This window comes from Theobroma umbraticum, unplaced genomic scaffold (assembly GCF_002168275.2).
Source record: "Theobroma umbraticum cultivar Fairchild unplaced genomic scaffold, ASM216827v3 scaffold_56.0, whole genome shotgun sequence".
Lineage (NCBI taxonomy): Eukaryota > Viridiplantae > Streptophyta > Magnoliopsida > Malvales > Malvaceae > Theobroma > Theobroma umbraticum.
Genome location: NW_018397256.1, coordinates 9,222,876 through 9,244,985, shown reverse-complemented (window position 1 = coordinate 9,244,985; position 22,110 = coordinate 9,222,876). Strand labels below are relative to the sequence as shown.

The 22,110-nt window shown below is 34.7% G+C and overlaps 5 protein-coding genes across 5 annotated transcripts; 3 read left to right on the top strand and 2 right to left on the bottom strand.

Moving 5' to 3' along the window:
- The first annotated feature begins 307 nt into the window (after positions 1 to 307).
- LOC110411547 (uncharacterized) lies at positions 308 to 4,129 on the top strand. Its single transcript, XM_021421754.2, is given in 3 exon segments — positions 308 to 768; positions 1,582 to 2,002; positions 2,005 to 4,129. Coding segments are annotated over 2 exon segments (1,131 nt in total). The 5' UTR covers positions 308 to 768; positions 1,582 to 1,594; the 3' UTR covers positions 2,728 to 4,129.
- A 2,141-nt stretch (positions 4,130 to 6,270) lies between these two features.
- Positions 6,271 to 7,033, top strand: LOC110411275 (lachrymatory-factor synthase-like). The gene has a single exon (XM_021421353.1). The coding sequence runs from the start codon at positions 6,342 to 6,344 to the stop codon at positions 6,846 to 6,848; it is 507 nt and encodes a 168-aa protein (XP_021277028.1). The 5' UTR covers positions 6,271 to 6,341; the 3' UTR covers positions 6,849 to 7,033.
- A 753-nt stretch (positions 7,034 to 7,786) lies between these two features.
- Positions 7,787 to 15,208, bottom strand: HBT (CDC27 family protein). The gene is made up of 16 exons (XM_021420323.1): positions 15,029 to 15,208; positions 14,381 to 14,453; positions 14,160 to 14,269; positions 13,827 to 13,873; positions 13,349 to 13,446; positions 12,696 to 13,009; positions 12,362 to 12,517; positions 11,696 to 11,912; positions 11,140 to 11,363; positions 10,985 to 11,050; positions 10,546 to 10,665; positions 10,260 to 10,336; positions 9,888 to 10,007; positions 9,556 to 9,775; positions 9,184 to 9,465; positions 7,787 to 8,650 (listed from the first exon to the last, which is right to left on the bottom strand). Exons 1-16 carry the CDS (start codon positions 15,131 to 15,133, stop codon positions 8,600 to 8,602), a joined length of 2,280 nt encoding a protein of 759 aa, XP_021275998.1. The 5' UTR covers positions 15,134 to 15,208; the 3' UTR covers positions 7,787 to 8,599.
- Positions 15,209 to 16,176: 968 nt separating this feature from the next.
- On the bottom strand, positions 16,177 to 17,972 carry LOC110411179 (Tetratricopeptide repeat (TPR)-like superfamily protein). Its single transcript, XM_021421222.2, is given in 3 exon segments — positions 16,177 to 17,515; positions 17,518 to 17,544; positions 17,547 to 17,972. Coding segments are annotated over 3 exon segments (1,416 nt in total). The 5' UTR covers positions 17,791 to 17,972; the 3' UTR covers positions 16,177 to 16,370.
- Positions 17,973 to 19,127: 1,155 nt separating this feature from the next.
- LOC110410684 (Leucine-rich repeat (LRR) family protein) lies at positions 19,128 to 21,903 on the top strand. Its single transcript, XM_021420516.2, has 6 exons — positions 19,128 to 19,561; positions 20,076 to 20,306; positions 20,515 to 20,661; positions 20,767 to 20,909; positions 20,982 to 21,096; positions 21,631 to 21,903. Exons 1-6 carry the CDS (start codon positions 19,262 to 19,264, stop codon positions 21,709 to 21,711), a joined length of 1,017 nt encoding a protein of 338 aa, XP_021276191.1. The 5' UTR covers positions 19,128 to 19,261; the 3' UTR covers positions 21,712 to 21,903.
- The last annotated feature ends 207 nt before the right edge of the window (positions 21,904 to 22,110 follow it).

Genomic DNA, 22,110 nt, shown 5'->3' with positions numbered 1-22,110 from the left:
GATTTATTGATATTAAATATTATTATATTTATAATTTTTATTTTAAATTTAAATAATATAATCATATTTTACTTGTACATATTTCAATTTAACTTTTTTAATTATATTAATCATATCAATCGTGTAAATAGTTTATACATCGTATAAATTTTAATTGTGTTAATTGCATCATGCCATATAAAATTTAATTCGATACGTATAATATACATGTTAACTATATTATGTCATGTTACACGTTTATTAAATATATTCATATACGTATTTAATATCTTGATATTATTAACTTATTATGTCGTGTTCATGTTTATCCGTATAACTATTAATATTGTATTTACATAATAAGGCTAAAACACCAATACATGAATTATCAAGTCTAGTGAAATCAATATACATATATTTTATTTTTTTTCTTAATCATTGAAATAAAAATATCTAAAAATTTCGTAGAAGGACGTGGCACCAGTGATTGGCCAAACATCCCGCCCTTTATTCTGCGTCACTTGCTGAGCAAGCTAACATTCTAGGAGCACCGACGGCAACAGTCTGTAAGGTTCCTAAATCACCCTTTTAGCATCAACAATTTGCATGGACTCATGACTCATCCGCTTCTAAGTCGCAACGATCGGGCGGTCGGAGGAGGGGTATTTTAGACATTATGACAAAGAAATAACCGCTGCTGGCTGTTTTCCCCAAACATGAAAAGGAAAAAGAAAAAGAAAAGACAATCAGGAGCTCGCTTCATCGAAGAAAAGAAAATTACTTGGAAAGGTAATTCATTTCTCCTCTCGCGTTTTCCCTTTCTTTTGGAAAAAGATAGTTACTTATTTTTCGAGTACATTCGTGATTCCCTTGTATGCTTATTTCGTTTAGTCTTATGATTGGAGTAATTGCAGTCTTTGAAATTAGGAACTCTTCAAAGTCGTGTTTGGGCAGCTGAGAAAATGTTGAACGGTGACTTTTAATTGTTGAAATATTACTATAAATGGGACCTAGAAAGCGAAAACCCCCTTCATTATTGAATCCTTGATGTGATTCAGCCTTTTAGTTGAGCTTAAATTTCGTTATAAAAACAAAATTTTAATATTCTTTATGTTGTCGTTAATTAAAACTGCAATCAATAGTCAGTCTATGGGAAAGAAAAGAACAAAAAAAAACTGAGTTTGTTGGATTTTTCCTTGCATGGATATTGCTCTGAGCTAATATTTGTGACACGGAATAATATTCTGGCTTTAATTCTATATTCTTCAAAAAGATTGCGCTTTATCTTTGCAAAACAATTTTCTGTGGATACATAAATCTGTCTGTAATTGCCTTTATCTGTTATATAGATGAGATTGGAATACCAATACTCATATTTTTGGAAGTTAAAAAGTACTGATTCGAATACCAATCTGTATTTGCCAATTTGTACTGATTTATTTCATATAATTGATTTGGAATTGAGGAATGGTTGCTGATTTGTGCAGAACGATTATCTATATAGCCTTTGATTTCATTTGTTTGCAAGTTTCTGTATCTTTGTCATATACCAATCTGTAGTTGGGATGTCTTTGCTAATTTTGCTTGTGATTTTTCCAATAGTGTGCGGATTGTGATGTATTTCCAGTCCACTGGTCGAAATCAGAGACCCAGAGGGTCTCATGTCAATCAGGGCTTTCAGCTTATGTTGATTTCAGCCATTTGTATCTGGTTGCTGTACCAAATGAAGAATTCAAACTCCACAAAGGATGATAGGAGTTTATTAGCCAAGTTCAGTAAAGGAAACAGTGTTTTGAATTTGGGACGCAAAGGGGATGTGGAGTTGAGTTATAAAACTATGTATATGTCTGACCCAAAAGATGTAATTCTTGAAGCAGGAGGAAAGCAGAAAGATAGAGGTGGTGAAGATGATGAGTTGGATGGAATTGTTAATGAGAAGGGGGAAAATGAATCTCCAGACAAGCGAATTGAATACATTCATGGGCATGACAAGACTGATGCAGAGGAGGGGAAGAAAATGGAGCCAGACAAAGACAATATAATCTGTCAGCTAATAGTGAAAATATTGAAATCGAAATGAGAGATGAGGATAACAAAGTTTTCAGTGATGATAATTCACAAGAAGGACTAGAAAGTTTAAAGAGACTCGTGTCCAACCTTGATGGGGGAAGGAATGAGAAGGACCAGAAAAGGCCAAGTAGTTCTGATGAAAGAGGACATAAGAGTGGTGCTAATAATCTTGTCGAGCAAGGAGATGAGAAGGACTTGGAAAGACACACTAAAGAACTACAAAGAGATGAGGAGATAAGTATTGATGCTCTTAAGCAAGGCAAAGATGAAGAAACAGGTTCAAGAAGAGAGAATGGTGAAGATAAAGACCTCATAAGTAAGGACATAAACAAGCAGGTGAATAGTACAGAGAATGTAACTATTTTTGGCCAGAATGAAGTAGGAAACGGATTACATGGCTTTCATGATGAGAATGGTGTTCCTCAAGGAGACAATGATCTTGTAGAGTTCACATTGGCTAAGTCAAGAGATAGTCAAGCAAACAATATTTTACATCAAGAAACCATCTCAAGTTTGAACCATCGAAACAAGATCACTGAAAGACCTCATATTAAAGAAGTTGCATCTAAATCAGATAGAAATGCTACTGATGCTGAGACAAAAACTCAGAGCCAAAAAGAAGGCTCAAAAAGTGGTGCAATGTTAGATGTGGGAATCAATTCTGACGCCAATTTTTGAAATTCAGAAATAGCACAAGCAAGATGGTCTAGTTAGAAGAACATAGAAGAATTAGATAAGCTTGGGATAAGAAGAGTATAATATGTGATATTATCACTTCATTTTCTTTGAGGCCGCATAGTTTGAGACCCTCGATGTAATGTAAGGCTTTTATACTTTGACCTTCCGGACTGACAGTATCATGTATAGTTACAGCTGTAGGTGTCACCTGGTGAAATCATGGTGCATGTATGTTGCATTCAATCACCTTTTGCCCCCAAACACTACTTCACGAATAATTTCAGTTTCAACTACAGCTTATGCAGCAAGAACTTTCATCCTTCTATATATAAGATCACCGGTGCAATGCTTCCATCTTCGCTGCTATTAAAAACTAGACTGATGGAATACTCTACCTTAATTATGGAACCCATCGTTTATTGTTTTCAAAACTTACATCATCCTTGCCGGAGGACCTGGACAATTGTTGTTGTTGTTGTTGTGGACCTGCTTGAGGTGCAGAGGTACATCGTGGTAATTGTGTGGCTTGTGTCATAATGGGATTCCGGTAGTTGAGGTATACTGCTGCTCAGTTGCTTGTATTACAATGACTGCAAGACACAACTGGAATTCAGAGTCTACCGCTGATGGACTATGACTACAGCTGTTATCTGAACAGCTAAGAGCAATGCCGCCTTCACCACTATCGGGCTGCTAATCAGTTACGGTGAATTAGGACTGCTAGAACTTCTAACAAGTGGAAGAAAGCTTTTCAGTTGTGAACAGAGGCTGCAATATTGGAAGGGAAGTGAAGGAAACATGGAGTAACCATCAATTAATAAAATATGAACGGGCCAGGGTGTTTGGATCTGGTTGAAGCTAAAAGCTTGATCCTTGTCGTGTTGATTGCCAATGAAATGACAGACCTTTTCAGCTGGAATATTTACGCATCAGTATTTTGACTTGTCTCTGATTGCTTCAATTTTATGCCGAAGCTCGTTATTGCGTTTATTTTAGGTTTTGGCCGACAACGTCCCAAAAAACCCTGATTCTATCAGGTCGCTGAATACTGATATTTTTCCGACTTATATGACTTTGGGATTGCTTCATTGAGGCTGCTTTGGCACCATTGAAGGTATGAACATTGCTTTCCTAATGCTAAATATGGTCAGTTTGTACCAAGTTTGTTGGAACACAATTTATGAGCTAGAAGCTTTTGGGCCTGGTGACACCGGTCCCGCCGAAGTGATAGTGGTTGGGTGGTCTCAATCTTGGATCGAAATGTATTTGTCGATATCTTACTCAGTAGTATTCATTAGGATTTTGCCTTGCAGTAGTTGATTAGGTAAAGTTTTTGGATCCCTTTTGGTCTCATGGCTCGTAAAAATTTCCTGGCAAAGAAAAGAACCATTTTTCCATTCCACCATAATTAGTACAATGATGTTGGGCCCCTGCGTTTCTTTTCTATGTGCACTAGTGATATTTCCCGCCCCTACCATTTTTCATAACGAGTGTGGCAGATTACTTCTTTGACTTTAGAGTCCCTCAAGAAATGCATGCATACACATGCAAACAAAAATTTCATATTCAATGCAAAGCTCGCGAGGTGATTAGGTCACCGACAAGTTTTGTGAACCACTAACCTTGCCGCATTTTAGGATCCATGTGAATCTTAATTCTGAAAACATGGGAAGATTTCAAATTAGAATCGTTGTATTTTCTAATATAATTCACGTTTTAGAAATGTTTAAAAAAGTATCTTTTCATTGAATTAAAACGATCTCAAATTAACACTCAAGTATCTGATTTATTAGTTGATGTGTAATTTTTTTATTTAAAGAGTAAAGTTTTGATCCCTTTCTCTAATTATAAAAAAAAAAATCTCAAATTAGGTTGATATCTTTTTCAGTTCATTCATATGAAAGGGTTTCAATGAAAATTATGACTAACTAGTAGGAAGGGTTTAACTTCATCCTTCCCGTGTTGATTGCCAATCACATTTGACTTTATTAAGACAACACCATTGCTTGTACTGGCCTCTCTGACTCCTTTCAACCACAATTCATCGTATCACTGAAAACCTCATGGTTTTTAAAATATTCTAATTCTATCAAGTTGGTTATTTGTAATATATCTCTTCATTCACTAGGGCTGTGTTTGAAGTCAACAAGGTCTTGGGGAATTTACCACTTGCTATATGAGCTAACAAGATAAAAGTGATGAATGAGAAGGATGAAAGGTTCCAACTCAAACTAGCTAGACATTTCTCCAAATATTCATTCTTTTTGGAAAGAAAACTCCTTCCTACTAGTTAGTCATGATTTCCATTATAAACTAGGAAAGATACTTTTTTGATCTCTTCTAAGGCATGAATTATATCAAAAAGCAGTTTACTAGTATACATAATTTTTTTGATTACATTTTATTTATAGTACATTTAAAAATTTATATAGTGAAATTATATCTATAAAAATGTTTTCAAAAACATAAAGAAAGTGTTATTAAAAATTTTTTAGTACTACATTTTAAAAATGTATTGTTTTAAATCAAATTTATTATATTGTGCACATATAAAATCAAAGTTAAGTCGCTGTTGTTTTTTGTCAAATATGAATTTTTTTAATCAAAATAATAGTATGCATCGACCACACAAATATGATCAATCAAATGTGTCATTATTAATGTAATTTAGAAAAAATTTATATAAGATGAATTGAAACAAGTATAAAATTTGACTCAAAATTTATATCTTGACATTAATTGGAGAATGAAATATTAATTTTTAACCAGGTTAAATAAAGATATGATCAATTGTAGTATAAATTAATTATAAGTAGTAATTTTTTTTTCAATATTGTTCTGTCGAAGCCATCTAGATAAGAGGGTCGACAACTTCAACTCATCAAGGCCTAATGATTAAATTGCTAATGTTGGTGAGGCTAGCTGTTCCTAATAAGCATTAATTTCGACAATTAAATCATATTATTGGTGTTGATTTAAATTAATAATATAGATTTATCATCATATTTATTAGCATTTAGGAGATTGTATACCTTTGGAAATATTATTATACTCCATATAATCTATATGTGCATCATCAGTCTCAATTTAGTTGAGTCTTTTATATAGGTAAGCATGGAGTTTATCTTCTTGGTGACTATATATCTATCCTTAATGTGTTAGCTTATAATTACATATGAGTTTCTCTGTTAACCTTGTTGTTCTTTTTCTACTTATTTGTTTGCTTTGCATAAATTAGAAGTGGCAGTAATAGTTAAAAAATGTAGCACCAATTCAGATATGATATCGTGACTCAACCGTATATGTTTCTTTTTAGCACTATCATGGATTAAATTATCTTATATTAATGAATGGATTTCACTTATAATGCTGACCTCAACTCTCTAATATTTTGTCCCTCCAGTGCTAAAAAGTAAAGGACAATCCTTGCTTCAACAGCCTCCACAAAAATTCTTGGACGAGTTGTCACGTGAAAAAATCCTCGGCCACTTAACCTTTAGGCCCTTGAATCGTTGATAACTAATTTTCTCTATATAAACACCAGCTGCTAAACACAAGGAAAGCCATCCTAATATTTTACTTGATCGTTTTGATATTTGCTAGTTTTTGTTTCAATGGCTAATGATCAGCACCAACCAAAATGGGAAGGGAAGGCGTTTGCAGAGCTAGCAGGCCCCAAAGCAGAACAAGTCTGGCCTCTCTTGCAAGATTTTTTCGGCTTAGACAAGTGGTTCCCAACTCTGACCACTTGCCTCCCTGTGGAAGGCGTGTCTGGGCAACCTGGGTGTGTTCGTTTTTGTGCCGGCTTCAAAACTCCTGTTAATGGCAGTGACGAAGGGACTGTGAATTGGACTAAGCAGAAACTGCTGTCCATTGATCCAAGTGAAATGGATTTTAGCTATTCCATTGTGGATGGCAATGTTGGTTTCAACGGTTACGTATCGACAGTGAAAGTGTTGCCAAAGGAACCAGGGTGTGACATTGAGTGGAAGTACGAAGTGGAGCCCGTAAAAGGCTGGACACTGAAGGATTTGGATTTCTTCATCGCTTCTGGTTTGCAAGTCATGGCTCGGAGAATGGAAGCCGCTCTCCGAGTTTTCCAAGCTTCAATGGCCCAGTAAATTTCGTAGTAGCTTGAAGTTTCCTGTGTGTTAATGGAACTCATCATTAGCAAAAGCTCAATAAAGTCAGTCAGTCTCCTTCATCATTAGATAAAAAATGGTGGGGTTTCGATTTCAATTTTATGCTTTCGTGCTACAAGCCCGGAATTGTATCCCGTTTCTACCTCATCCATGCTTTCAGATTACACCGACTGCTTTCAGTTGTCTTCTAAAAAGATACAAAGAACTATATATTTTCATAAAAGATAAAACTTTATTATTATTATCAAAAAATCAAATCATAAATTATTGAGAGTGAAGGACACTGTTTAAAAAAAGTCTAATTATCTAATTTTACTATCAATCAAATAAATTATTATCTTAATGGTGAATTTTTTTAAGAGATTAATACTGTTTTTTTTTTTAATTTTATTACCTAAGACAGAAAAGACTTTGAAGAAATTTTCTCTTCATATTTGATGGGAGGTTGAAAAAATTTCTTTTTCTATTTACTTTTATTTCATTAATTAAGACATGCAATAAGATGGATGAAAACGACTATGACAGGGACGAATGGGGTTATAGATTGAAACAAGAGTTAATTAATTAAAACATGTGATAAGTGTTGATGAATGAGATAGAATACGAATGCAACTATAAAATAGAAAATTACCATTCAAGATTTTACCAGTATAAAATTAATTCAATTTTACCTAGTGTTGAAATACGCATACTTATATTATATGGAATGAAGTGTATATATATAAATGATATTTTTAATAAAAGTAATTTGATGTAATTAAATTTTTTTATATATTTTAGAAGCTATATAAATTTTACTAATAGTAATAATAAAAATTTTAAAATGACCATTTATAAAATATAATTGATAAACATGATATTTTTGTTAATTAAACAATATCTCAACATCCAAATCATTATACATAATTTTTTTGAATAATTCAAACAAGAAACTTCATTCATCAAAAAAACGTTGATACAATGGGACATACTCTTACTAAACATAAACAGATTCTCTATGACCCGTGACAATTCCATGTCATACGGAAAGACTCTCGTTAAAAAACCCTAATGGGATAAAATCCGTAAACAGGAAAAAGAGTGCTGCCCTTTCATATATGTCTACGACATTGATGAAACTATTAGCTACAGCTCACCTAACTCTTGCAAAACAGTATTTGCAATATTGTGTGGCATATCTGCAACACTTGTCCAAAAGATTTCACCACTGGGCAATGTCTTCGCATGCTGAGACAAAAACTGTTCATAGTGCTGTGACAAGTAGGAAGAGCCACAATCTACGAATTTGAATCTGAATACACTGGCTCCAGTCTGATGACAATGCAGAATATGCGTGATGGACTAGAATTAAGAACAAGTTATGAGCCAACATTAAATTTCATGTTGCCTCAATGTAATGGTAAAACAAATTACAATTATAAACAAAGTGAAAAACTAATGGTACATTTTCGGCTTTGATAACACAAACTATGCATACAAGTGTGGCAGCTTTGAGTAATCTTTTGTTAATCAAGTTCTCTGTCAGTCTGTGAATCACCCACAAAACTACAGGATCTGGCCAACAGGTCAGACTGCACTAATAAATTGGCCTTTGAAGATTGTTACCGTTTTATTCAGCGTCATCAATCGAAAGCACAAGCAGGGCCAATATCTCTCTGAGCAAACACATTCCGAGCCAGAAAATTTACAGGAGATTCTCTTCCTCTTTTACTTCTTGAATCTCAGTGGATTCACAGGTTATCTTCTAATTCGTCTGGCACATGCAACTTCTCAATGGCAGCCTGTTTTAAAATTCAAAAGAAAGCATGAGTGTAAAGAACAATGATTCATTTCTTCTTCTTCTTTTTTTTTTTTTGAAAAGCATTGAATATCATTATATAAAGATAATTACAAAAGGAGCAGTTGGGAATCAAAAGATTCATTTCTTCTTAGGAAGAAGCAATAATAAAAATTACACTTCCAGGTACTAAGCAATGCCTAACTAAAGAGAAAGCAAGCCAGGTGGTATAGGAAAAAAATTTGACAACTACATGCAGCTAAATTTTTAACATGATGTGAGTGTCCAAGTCCAAATTAACGTATTCCTAATAGATCTGAAGTTACCACCATGGTGCCTACGGTTCTGTGTGTTGCAAGTTTACAGCATAAAAGATTCAGACCATCACTACAGTCCTTAATTTGTAAAAATAGGTCCATATATCTTCTCAGCAAAACAATCATGGATTTCTAACATTTGAAGCAGGAAACAAACCAAAGTGATAATCTTTAAGAAAAATAAAGAAAGAAAAAGAAAAGATCAAATATAAGCCAATACCTTAATTGTAGCGACATCGGCTGCCGATGGTTTTAAATCCAAAGCAATACCAAAATGAAGCATGGCCTTTTCATGCATGTTACGCCGCTTATAGATTTTTCCCATCAAAGCATACACACTGCTTTCACGAGGGGCATACTCTTTAAGTGCCTCTAGAACTTTTAGAGCATCATCAAATTTCTCCAAGCTCATTAGTATATTAGCCTTTTGATACATGGGAAGAGGGTTTTTTCTGTCTGCTAAAATCGCCCTGTCCATTATCTTGATAGCGTCCTCACTTCTCTGTAAAATGATAACAAAATTTCAAAAGAACTCCTCAAGTTGATATTGTTCAAGTCATAATATTATAAACAATACAGAGAGTAGCCCAACCTTTAGGGCATGCATAGCAGTTCCAAGATAAGACATTATAACAGAAGAACGTGGATTTATTTGAAAAGCCATTCCGAAGTGATGCTCTGAAAACTCAAACTTCTCTTGACGAAGAAAGATCATTCCTAGCCCATACCAGGAATTATAATGCCTTGAATCAATCCTAAGGGCATTCTGGTAGCTCTTGATTCCATTCTCAAAATCTTCTAAAGCTACATACCTGCAGGTCAGAGTGTAGCAACAGAACTTTAATACACAATTGAAGTTTATAAAAATGAAGTTCCTATTAACATGTTCAAAAAAATGGAGGGAAAAGGTCCATAGAACCATACTCATGACCACAAAGGGTGTGGGCATATGCAAATCTCAAATTCAGTTGCACAGCTCGTTGAAAATTTTTCAGAGCAGTTTCATGGTCTTTCTGCAAGCTGTAGCAGTTTCCCATGGCACACCTGCAAGTTAATTCAAATATAAACAATAGAACAATAATGATTAAGAAATCTTAAAATGGCTGCCATCTAAACCCTCAAAACTGCCAAAAGTACACACCTACTATTAAACAAGGCAGGCAGGTAGAAATTAATCTTAGGCCAATAAAAGCTTTGAGAAACTCAGGATAGTGAAATTAGTAAGGTTTATAAACTATTCAAGAAAGGAAAGAAGTTCCGCATTCAACTACTTAAACAAAAAATCTGGTAAAGTACCATGATTGAGGAGCTAAGCGGTCAGTCGATATCAGTTCCTGGGCTAAGTAACTCAACTTCATATCTTCCTTTAAATGCTGCAAGAAACATAAAGACAACTTTGAGCAAAGAAATTTACCAAAAAAGTAGAGGGAAAAATCAGTACATGTTGGAATGTAACAAGTTCACTTGCTCTAAATTTTCACAACTGTAAACCAGGCAGATGGCATCCTGATTACAATAGATTAGTAGAGCAAGAATACTTCAAGCAATGTAACATAAGTTTTGAAGGATCCAGGGAACTCACATATAGAACAGTGGAGTAAATATCCATTCCTTCTAAGCTGTAAGGTGACATTCGACGTGCAAGACTAAATGTCCGGTCGGCTTCTAAGTAATCTACCAATTCAAAATGTGCTTTTCCAACCTGCACCATAAACTTTCAGAAACATATCATATGGTCCATGGAATGCGGAGTTAGTACCAAGTTCTCTCTCACTCTCTCTCACATACATTCACCTTAGTCCTTACCTTGGTTAGCCAACCAAATTTAGTAAAACAAGTTTTAAATCAACCTACATACAGTGCGTAAAACTATAAATGCTGAAATAGGGAATGCATGCCTCTTTCTATGAACTCATTAAAAAATATATTTATATAAGTCAAGACTGCTTGATCAACCTGGCATGAGACAATCTAACATCAAGAGAGGAAGAAAACAGAGAAAGTTGCACCAGAAGTATTACCTGGGACAGCACCCAGCTTGTATTATAATGTTTATGCGGAAGTTTCAGATAGGTATCCAATGCATCCTGTCGACAGAAGCATTATCAAGAGAATTGAACCTTGCCCAGGAGATATGAATTCAACTTCTGTTTCTTCAAGGTAACCATAAAACTACCTGACACCTATACAGGCAAGAAAGTCTATAGCCTTCCCCAAGGGTTCTCAAAAGGCCTAGTACTTCTGAAGCACCACTTATGATTTTCGAGCTGCTGATAACAACCCCACCAATCGGAACAGTTGCCCTGTCTTGGTCAAGCGATTTAACATCACCAGAAGGGAATGAACTAGAAGTCGTTGTCATATTTGCACGAGAATCATCAAATGCCTCATTCCTAATCCCTATATAAGATCAGAACTCAAGTTTCTAAGCATCAGATTAACAGTGACTGTGCAGCTATAAACAGGTAAGTAACTAGGAGTTACTAAGAAGAAGGATTTGCACTTCCATTTATCAGAAGGGAAATAAGCATTTCAACTCATTTCAATCCAGTAACTGTAACAATTAGGTTCAAAAATGAACTCATTAAAACAAACTTTAAAGTTACTACTGTGCCCATAAATCATAAATCAATAATTAACGATATCAAATTGCAATGTTCTTGAAAGGAATTATCAAACAAAAGAAAGTAGCATAGCTCACAGAAATGGAGATGAAGAAGAAGATTTATAACCTTCTTCAATATTTTCATTCGCCCAAGATTGTCCCTTACGAACTGTCACAGAACGCAGTGCCACAGAACTCAACTTAGAACTTCCAAGGTATTTAGAAGAGCTATTAGTCCCATTTCCAGCTACTGCTGTGGTATTTGCATTTGTATTGGCCCCAGCATCTCCAGCAAGTCTTGTACTTCGACGGGGACCAGAATCAGAAAATAGCCTCCCAGAAATCTGACCACAAAGGATTAACAAACTACTTCAGGTCGGGGGAAAAGAAGCTTTATACTGTACAACACGCAAGCACAAGGATAACACAAATGTACTGGCTCCCGTAGCTGAACATTGATGTATCAAACTATCAATAGTACATTAAAGAGAAAACTAACGACTGGTTGAATAGCTCCATGTATCAATATAAGAAAAGACAATGCCATTCCTACTCAAAAACTTCTCTCAAGAGACCACCATGTGACACAGCCAACTAGCATGATACTGCTAATTTACATAAACAACAGACTACATGTATAGTAAATGTACCTCTATGACTGAAAAATAAATGATTCCTCTTTCTGGAAGATTCATAAGATTCTTTTGGTATGAAAGCAATGCTATACAAACTTACGATTTCACCAAAGCTCTAAACTCCAAGAAGGCTTTAAAAAGAAAAAGCAAAAGGTTACCTTTCGTAATTTTCCTTCATCAACAAACTTTCTTCGAGGTGCTTGAATGGTAGAGTTCACAACTGACCTTGGAGAACCATCAGTATTAACTGTGTTAAGATTAGGACCATTTGGTTGCACATTTCTACACAAAGGTGGTGGAGCAACTCCTGACAACTACAAGATACAGAGGAATTCAGACTTGTTGCCCTTATTTAGACAGAAAAAGAAAAATTAAACAAAAAACAGACTCAATAAACTCGATGCATCCACCCTAAACTAAGTAACTAATTAATCAAAACATAGAACTCTAGATACAGTTGTAATTTAGTATTTGCATTTCACGTCATCATACCTGTGAGGCCATTGGTGAAGGAGTATTATAAAATGGCATATTTGAAGGACCACCATTTTGAGGCTGAGAAGCAGCTCCACTCAGCCCTGCTGCTCCATGATAATTACCAGGGATATCTCTAAGGTTATTGCCTTGTGTGTGTTTCAATTGCCTTGGACTGACATCTTCTGAGCCAAAGTTCCGAGAAGAAACCAAATTATAATCCTCATTGGACGTATGCAAGTTTGGGGAAGTTACCCCATGATGTGAGTACTGCTTTTGAATGCAAAGAGCAGCTGCTTCACCAAAAACTACAGTTGCTTCTTCGGCAGCACCTAATATGTCCGGACACAAAAAGAAAATAACTTAATTATGAATGTAACATATGAGAACAAGCACTCTATGGTACTGAGAACAGAATCACGTCAAAAGATAATAGACATACTGAGTGAATACATGTGAGATCAAGTCAATTAAAAACAATTTGCTAAGCCATTTAAATGATACTATTTATAACATCAACTGCAGTAGCAGACAAACTAAACCTATGAAGTAAATTTGTTTACCCATATTAACTCAAAAATTAGCGAGATCAAGGTCAACATATCTGGTCCACCTAGCATGGTAGCATAGCAGTAGAAACATAGAACCATGAGAGTATTCTTTAGACAGACCTAATACACACAACTCCTCGTATGCAGCCCAAAGCAAAGGATCTATAGACAAAGCCAGCCTAAAATGATGAATGGCACTTTTCGTTCTATCTGTGTACCTGAAAAGAGAAGACATCCAATAAAGCAAAATAGAAGATTAAAACTCTTTGAAATTTGAAAAATAGTCCCCCCATCCCAGTTGTTAAACAAAGGAAAAGTCAAAGCATATAGGACTAGATTCCTTCATTATAAAGGATCATATTAAGATTGCCTATCTCTATCCAGCCAGTAATGAGATTAAGCAACATTATATAAAAACAAAAAAGAAAGGGTAGCATTCAACATAAAATCATAACCATTCCTCGCATCTTATTACGCCATATTTGGAGAAAATTTCTAGGTATATCAAAGCAAATTTCCAAAAACAATTGAATGTTGCTTCTCCCTAAATTCTGGTATTATTTCCTGGAGTTAATAAAAAAAGATAACTTGGCCCAACCTGTAAATAAGGCCAAGAAGATAATGACCGGCTGCACCATTTGGAATCTGCACAAAATGAAACAGGAATTAACAAGATATTGCCATCACAAGAATCATGTGAAAGACACGGACAACCGGAGGTCAACATCCAACAGGCCATAATAGAAATTTGAAGTATAGGATTACAGAAGTTTATATCAGACCATGTGTCAAATCCCCTATCATATAAATCCAACCAGCGTTATTGAAGCATTTTCCCCCCAAAAGAAGTGAGCTTTTAAGGTATAACTGCATGAACTACAGCTTAAAAGAATCATTCCTGAATATGTCTAAAGAAAATATCATCTAGTACCTCTCCGCCAGGCTCATTAGCAGGACATAAAGCGGTTTCAGCTTCATTAAGTAGATCCATGTGAAAGCATGATACCGCAAACAAGTAGCGGGATTGAGCCGTTTGTGTTCCTTCAAATAATTAAAAACCTTATTAATGAGTTGATCATAACAATGACGAAAAGGACTATAATTAAATATACCAAAACAAACTTCAAACACTCAAAACAAGGTATGCATTACCCTTTAGAATATGATAGGCAGAGTAAGCTTGATTGTTCTGCAAGTAGCAAGCAGCTAACAACTGCAAATTCACCTACATTTAACCCAGAAGGTCATATTTCAGTTCACTATATACAGTAAAAGAACCCCATTCTGTAAATTACAAGATTATCGAATTTATGGCCTTTAATTTATTTAATTTATCAAGTTCCACTTCCAAAACCTATATTCTCTTTTTTTAAAAAATAAAAAAAGAGACATTTAAAACCAACTTAAATGCAACGCATTTTTGCAAAGTTTCTAAATTTAAATTGAAATTGAAGAAAAAACCCAAATCAGAAATGCTGTTAACTAAACACTGAAACCAATAAAATTCTTGGAAAAAGATTAAAAAACCAATTCATCGGTAACGAATGATTGAAGCAACGCGCACAGTCGATCTTGAAAATCCAACGAACAGTTTTTTACCTTTATGCTGAGAAACAATATTTAGAAACCCGGGAAGAGTTAAAATTATTAAAGACTTGAAAAGATTAAAAGTTTCTTCTTCTTTTTTTTCACCAACCGAAAAAAAAATTTTAAAAAGGAAAAAGAAAAATTCAAAAAAAAGATTTTCTTTTTTTGGCTGAGTGAGTGAGTGAGTGAGTGAGGGGGTAGAAATCGAGTTACCTCGGAAGGGAACTCAGCGCAGAGGCGTTCACAAAGGAAAATGGCGTTTCTGAACATGAAATGGCGGAGACTGTTTTGAACACAGTCTGTGAGTATCGCTTCCATGGTTTTCCTATTTTGGCTAGATTGAGAGAGAAACCAAAGGAGAGAGAAAGAGAGGGGTTTTCTGGTTTTTTTGGGGGTTTCTTTAGGTTTCAAAATGAGGTGGCACGTGTTTTCTCCTCTTTCAAATTCTGCTCCCACGTGACACTGTTTTGGGTCATTATCAGCTGCTACACGGAAACCAAATTTCCTTTTGTTATATTTCCAAATCAAATGATTTGCATTTCCTACTTAATTTAGAATCTGATATCAAGAAATCAAATTCTAAGATTTAATCTCCTCCTTCTTTAATTACCGAGTACATTAAGAAAAATTACCAATAATTTGTCGAGTAATGTTATTAAGAAATCATTACCTAATCATTTATATTTGGATCATTAATTAATGTCATTAAATACTACTAATGAGTTACTACCTGTTTCTGTCTTTTTCATTTCATCATCCTATAAATACGCCCACTTCAAGCTAACCCCTGCAGCCGCCACGTGATTGATTTATGTCAAATTTCAAATGTTATGCATATTTAAGTAATGTAAACTATTAGGTGTTGTTAGATAAATTAAAAAAAAAATTAAGTACTGAATTTTTAATTTTCAATAATCTAAATACTAAATTTATTATATTAAAATTATTCGGTGTTAGTGAAAATTAAATGTTAAGTAGATTTCTTAATAAATTTTTTGTAAATGAAAACTATGATTTTTTGATTACTTTGTATTGATAATAATTAAAACGAAAAAAAAAAGTAGAAAAAGAAAGAATATAAAATTAATGCAATTAAAAACTATTTTTTTAAATAAAATTGACTTAATACATTAAATAATTTTTATCTACTTAAGATTTTCAACACTAATTCAGTAAAAACCTTCCATTAAGTGATTTTTTTAAAAAAAGTTTCAAACATATTGAAAAAATTAAATATGGAAATATTATGGTTCATCAAATATACCTTTCATCTCTGACTCTAATCAATGGAGGAAAGAAAAAATAATTAAGCAAAGTTCTTTTACTATACGAAAATTCATTGAAAAATCATCAAGCAGAGTTCTCCCTTCTCTATATACAAATTCAATGGAAAGATGAAATACCATGAATGTCAGCCCCTAAACTTCATAGTAGAAGGAACTATCAAAAAAGAACTTTAACAAGACAAAGACCAACATAATGTATTAGAAAAATTTAGAAGTAATTTAAAGAATTAATGGTTATCATGATTATTGGCCACTAGTACAAATCAAACTCAATCTGAACTAGTTGCCAAGCTGTAACCAGGAGTCTTGGCAAGTTTCCTCTGCTTCATGATCCCTCTAACCTTCTCAACCTCTTCCCACAGACCATTGCTAGCATAAATATTAGACAGTACAACATAAACCCCATCATTCCAAGGTTCCAATTCTTGCAAATGTTTAGCCACCCACTCTCCCATCTCAACATTCCCAAATTTCTCACAGGCACCCATCAAACACCCCCATATCACCACATTTGCCTTCATTGGCATCTCCTCCACCATCTTCCTGGCTTCCTCGAGCAACCCGGCTCGACCAAGCAAATCGACCATGCACCCATAATGCTGCAAGGTTGGCCTTATCCCATAACCATTCTTCATCATATCAAAGTAAAATTTCCCTTTCTCCACCTTCCCACCGTGCACGCAAGCGCTCAACACCCCAACGAAGGTTACATGGTTAGGCCTCACCCCAACCTCTCTCATGCAAAGAAAACAATCAAGCGCTTTCTGAACATGACCATGCACTGCGTAGCCAACAATCATGGACGTCCACGAAGAAACATTCTTTTCCTCCATCCTTGAAAAAACTAAATATGCTAAATCCATTCGACCACACTTCCCATACATATCAATGACCGAATTCAACATCAAAATGTCCGATTTTCCCGAACTTTTGGCTTGAAAAACACACTTATGTAGCTGAAGAGCCAAATCCAAATCGCCTAAACTACCGCAGGACGATGTCACACTAACCATAGTCACATCATCAGGCAGAAACCCACATTTTTTAAGCTCCAAAAACATATCTATCGCTTCTTTAGCACGCCCACTTTGAGAAAGCCCTCCTATGATAGCATTCCAAGAACCCAATTTCCTGTCCGGATTTTCATCGAACACTTTCCTCGCATTCTCAAATTCTCCCGCTTTTGAAAAAACGTTGATAAAACCGCTCTCACAAAACTGATTTAGCTCTAGGCCGATCTTTATAGCGATGGAGTGCAGCTGGCAGCCGACGTTAAGAGCGAAGCATTGACACGTGGCCTTTAAGATAATGGGGAGAGTGTAACAATCGGGGAGAAGCCCAGCTCTAGACATAGTAATGTAAACGTAAAGAGCTTTAATGGGAGCATTTAGTCTGGTGTAGGATCGGATAATGTGTTCCAATGAAACGCGGCCGGGTACGTTCGAGAACGCGCGTTCGGGTGATGTGGGCATAAACTTGATCCAGGTGGAGTACGTTGGAGCAGTTTGACAATAGATTGGGCAAAGTTTTGGCTGGGTCTTCTGCGTTTGGATATGGAAATGATGAGATCGTTTCACAAATGGAAGATAGGGGAGTCGAGGCGAGATTGTGATTGAGATGGGAAACAGTGGTCAGGTGTTTGGAAGTCGGCGTTCTAGGAACCAGAAGTTGGAAGCGCAATGAGTTCATACGTAGGATAGGAGATTGGGATTCAGTTGCTGTTGTACCCTGGCAGAAAACATGAGACAACAAGACTGTTTCTAGTTTTTCTTGCCTGTCTGAAAACTGTGAAAACTGGGCTTTGCAAAATCAAACGAATCAATTCCAATACTGAGAAATGAGAAGCCGCTCTTGGAGTCTGCAATGTATAACTTGAGCTTGGTGGCTGCTAGAATTGCTAAATTGTTTTTACTTATTTATTTATTTATTTGAGGAGATAGACTGGAATTCAATTTTTATTTTAATATAAACACATACACTTATTATTTAATTAAATATACTTAATCATATAAAGACATCTCATAAATATTTAAAGATAATTTTTTTTAAATATTCAAAATAAATATTTTAAAATTATTATAATTATTTATTTTCAAAATTCTCAATTTTCAAATTTATTTATTAATGAAATCACAATATTTGATTTACTATGGGTGCATAAACATTATACACTAATAGTATATCAAATATAATTTTTTTTAATTTATTATTAATACACAATCAAATCTATAAACTTGATATATTTGGGTTTTAGATTTTAAGTTCCATTTATTGGATTCTGTTTATAATACAAAAGATTAAAAGAATTTTGAAACTAAAGATAACTTTATCACTATGCTATGAATTAACATTAACTTTTACCACTACATTTCAATTTTAGTTAAATTTTTATCAACGTACTTTTAGTTTTGTTGGTTTTTTTAACATAAACAACAAAAATAATATAAATTTGATATTTACATTAGGAAAATATTTTTTTGAAATATTATAATTTCATTGTTTTTATTAAAAAATCAACAAAAGTAAAAGTAAAGTGACTAATTTTACCATTTCCATTAACAGAATATTTTATAAAATATTTTAAATCCGTTACTTTTGTTTAAAATTCAATGAAATTAAAAGTACAATGGTAAAATTTAATAAAATTAATATATAATAACAAAATTTAATACTGAGTTATTGTTACCTTAATCACAAAAACTTTATATTCTTTCTCCTTTCCATCCTCCGGACCAAACAAAGATTACCTCATGAAAGCCCTTCTTGTTCTCTTATTGTTCTCCCAATTCAATTTGTTAATAACCAAAAGTAAAATAGAATAATAAGAATTTGGCCATCAAACTTTTAAAAAATGTGTAATTGAGCTGTCAATTATATGTTCAATACTCAACAAGCTTTGAAGAACGGGCTAGGCCCAAACACAAATTCCTTTCAACAATATGAATGGGCTAGGCTCAAAGGCCAATTCCTTTCGTTTTAGAGTGGCTTTTATGCCAACGACACCGTTCCACAGGAACCAAAAAGCATAAACTACGTGTCGTTTCTCTTGCATAACATTCCGTTTGAAACCATCGGGTGGAGAACACAGAAACCAGAACCAAAAATATTCCGCTGCACGACGGTCGGCAGAAGCTCCACCCATCTGCAAACGCCGAAAAAGATGCAAGACCAAACCGAAGCACCGACGGAAACCAACCTGGACCAAGATGAACGAACGGTGGAGATTGATTTATCATTCACCACCACTCTCGATCTCACCAGCTTCCAGCTCCACGATCTCGACTCCGTGGAATTGCCGCCAAACCTCACCGAGTTGGACCTGACAGCGAACCGCTTATCGAGCTTGGACCCTCGGATTGCGAATCTCATTTACCTCAAAAAGCTCTCTTTTCGACAAAACCTCATCGACGATGCTGCTATCGAGCCGATCTCTCGCTGGGACTCGTTATCTGGTCTTGAGGTAATCCTATTTTTTTCTATGACTCCCTTAAGCGTTTCGCTTGTTTTAGTTATCTAATACCTTTAATTTAATTATTTACTTCTGGTTATTGCTTTACTGTACTTGTTTTTGACCAAAAAAGAAATGAGTGTAGATATGAATGTAAACAGTACTTCTGGATAATCAAAATTAAGAATTTATTTCTTTAAACTAATAAGATGCATAAGTTTACGTTTGTATGAACTAATTATGTTCGTGTGCTATATTTTAACTATTTACTTATTTTTAATGAAATATTTGCAAATATTTCTTTTCACTTTTTTTCTTTAGTTGTTAGCTATTTTTGAGAAGGTGAAAAGCAAATTTAAACAAAAAAAGAAGTAACAATCAGAGCCTTAATTATTTTATCAAGTAAGTAAAAAATTTCTAGTATTTTCTTTTCTTGTATCCACTTTCCTTTTCCTGTTATGCAATGTTGATTATTGCTAGAATTATGAAGGAGCTTGGGGTCCTTTATTTATTTATTTTCTCACAGGAGTTGATACTTAGGGATAATAAACTGATGAAAATACCAGATGCCAGCATATTCAAGAAGCTCCTGGTTTTTGATGTTTCTTTCAATGAAATCACTTCATTGCACGGATTGTCCAAGGCCTCCAGCACAATCAAAGAGCTCTATGTCTCCAAAAATGAAGTTACTAAGATGGAGGAGATTGACCACTTGCATGAGTTGCAAATTCTTGAACTTGGTTCCAACAGATTACGGGTTAGTTCTCAAATTGCTTGAATAATCTTTCTTACATAACAAGCATCTGTAGTATGTAACAGGAACACATTTGACTTAAGCTTTTTCTCAGTTTTTGTTTCAATGTTGGAGTAATTTGTCTACACCTTTGACTCAAGTATAAAACTGGTGAGTTGTCCTATTAGTAATTTTTTGAGCATAATCTAAGAGTGCTTTATTGGCATCTCAGGTAATGGAAAATTTGCAAAATTTCACAAACTTACAGGAGCTGTGGCTGGGAAGGAATCGAATCAAAGTCATAAACCTTTGTGGGCTCACATGCATTAAGAAGATTAGCTTGCAAAGTAATCGATTGACTTCTATGATAGGTTTGGAGGTATGGCACTTTTAAAAATGCTTTTCTTTTTGCTGCTCTGACAAAATTTTATTTTCCATAATATTTGTTGAATGAATTTTTTTCTTTGGATCTTTTGTTTTCAAGGAATGTGTTGCCCTAGAAGAATTGTACTTGAGCCACAATGGTATCTCAAAAATGGAAGGCCTATCTATGTTGGCCAACCTCCGAGTATTAGATGTTTCATCAAATAAGCTAACATCAGTAGATGACATTCAAAACTTGACAAGGTATTGTACTGTACCCTTTCCCTCCCTGGGGATTTTATCCTATCTTCAGTTGTTGACTAACTTTGCCTGCAGGTTGGAAGACTTATGGCTCAATGATAACCAAATAGAATCACTTGAAAGCATAGCTGAGGCTGTTTCTGGTTCAAGAGAAAAGCTCACTACTATCTACCTTGAAAACAATCCATGTGTACGTTATCTGCAACTTGAGCACTTAAAAGTGTTTAGAATTTTGTTGTTTTCTTATGAATGCTTATAGATCCCAAATGATTTGCTATGGCTGATTGGTTGAGTATCTTGACTATTTATGGTTTCTATCTGGTTCTCATCATAGTTGGACCAGTATTCACTCTAATCTTTTTGCTATGGAGCTCCCATTTTTTGTCATTTTCTCCTGATTTAATACATGTTCCCTTCTCTCCAATATTATTTTCCTTAATTAATTTTCAATGAAGATGCTGAGTCTGTCGTTTGGTGCTCACAATTATATCACATTGATCTAAATTTGTTGTGGCATAGTTCGTTCTTCCTAGATTCAGTTAAATGAAGTCCTTTTGTCCAAGTCATCCTTCCTTGGCTTATTTCATTCAATTTAGCCATAGTATTATCTATATTAATGCCTTGTACTTTCACAATTGCTTATTAATGGTTGAAAATTCATTATCTTGAACTCTTTCAACTCAATGTTCTTTTCTGTCTGAACCTTTGTATATATGATTTGCAGGCAAAGTCTCCAAATTACTCTGCTACACTGAGACAAATTTTTCCCAATATCGAGCAAATTGATTCTGACGTTTTTGCGTAGAAGTTGTAATAGATTATTTTATATGTAGTTTGCTGAGTCTGCATATATTACTACAGAAAAACAGCGTTCCAAAAGGGTTCTGAAAAGGGTGGGATGTTGGTTAAATGCATTGTTAATCTTTGTTTGGACACTTTATTTGTTGTACCTGTTTTTCACGTTGAAATAACTTGCAAACAAGAACAATCTCAGCTACTTCATGGCGTTTCCACCAAAGAGATGGGACTCCTTTTTACCATAAGCGAAATGAGATGCAATACAACCTCTGTAGCCCAGCAAGTATAGTATCTCATGAATGTGAACGGGAAACCGAGTACAGAAAATTTGACCATAAATAACATAGGTATCAATCAAGATGGGAGTCCTGATTTATCAGCGTACACATGCCTATTTACCAGCAAT

Excerpts from the sequence above, each read along its gene's own strand:
- LOC110411275 (XM_021421353.1), top strand. The coding sequence starts at position 6,342 with ATGGCTAATGATCAGCACCAACCAAAATGGGAAGGGAAGGCGTTTGCA.
- LOC110410684 (XM_021420516.2), top strand. The coding sequence starts at position 19,262 with ATGCAAGACCAAACCGAAGCACCGACGGAAACCAACCTGGACCAAGAT. Across the intron at positions 20,307-20,514 it reads TTGGTTCCAACAGATTACGG|GTAATGGAAAATTTGCAAAA; the intron begins GTTAGTTCTCAA and ends TTGGCATCTCAG. Across the intron at positions 20,662-20,766 it reads CTTCTATGATAGGTTTGGAG|GAATGTGTTGCCCTAGAAGA; the intron begins GTATGGCACTTT and ends TTTGTTTTCAAG.
- HBT (XM_021420323.1), bottom strand. The coding sequence starts at position 15,133 with ATGGAAGCGATACTCACAGACTGTGTTCAAAACAGTCTCCGCCATTTC. Across the intron at positions 13,874-14,159 it reads CTAATGAGCCTGGCGGAGAG|ATTCCAAATGGTGCAGCCGG; the intron begins GTACTAGATGAT and ends CATTTTGTGCAG. Across the intron at positions 11,051-11,139 it reads CTTGCCTGTATAGGTGTCAG|GATGCATTGGATACCTATCT; the intron begins GTAGTTTTATGG and ends TTCTGTCGACAG.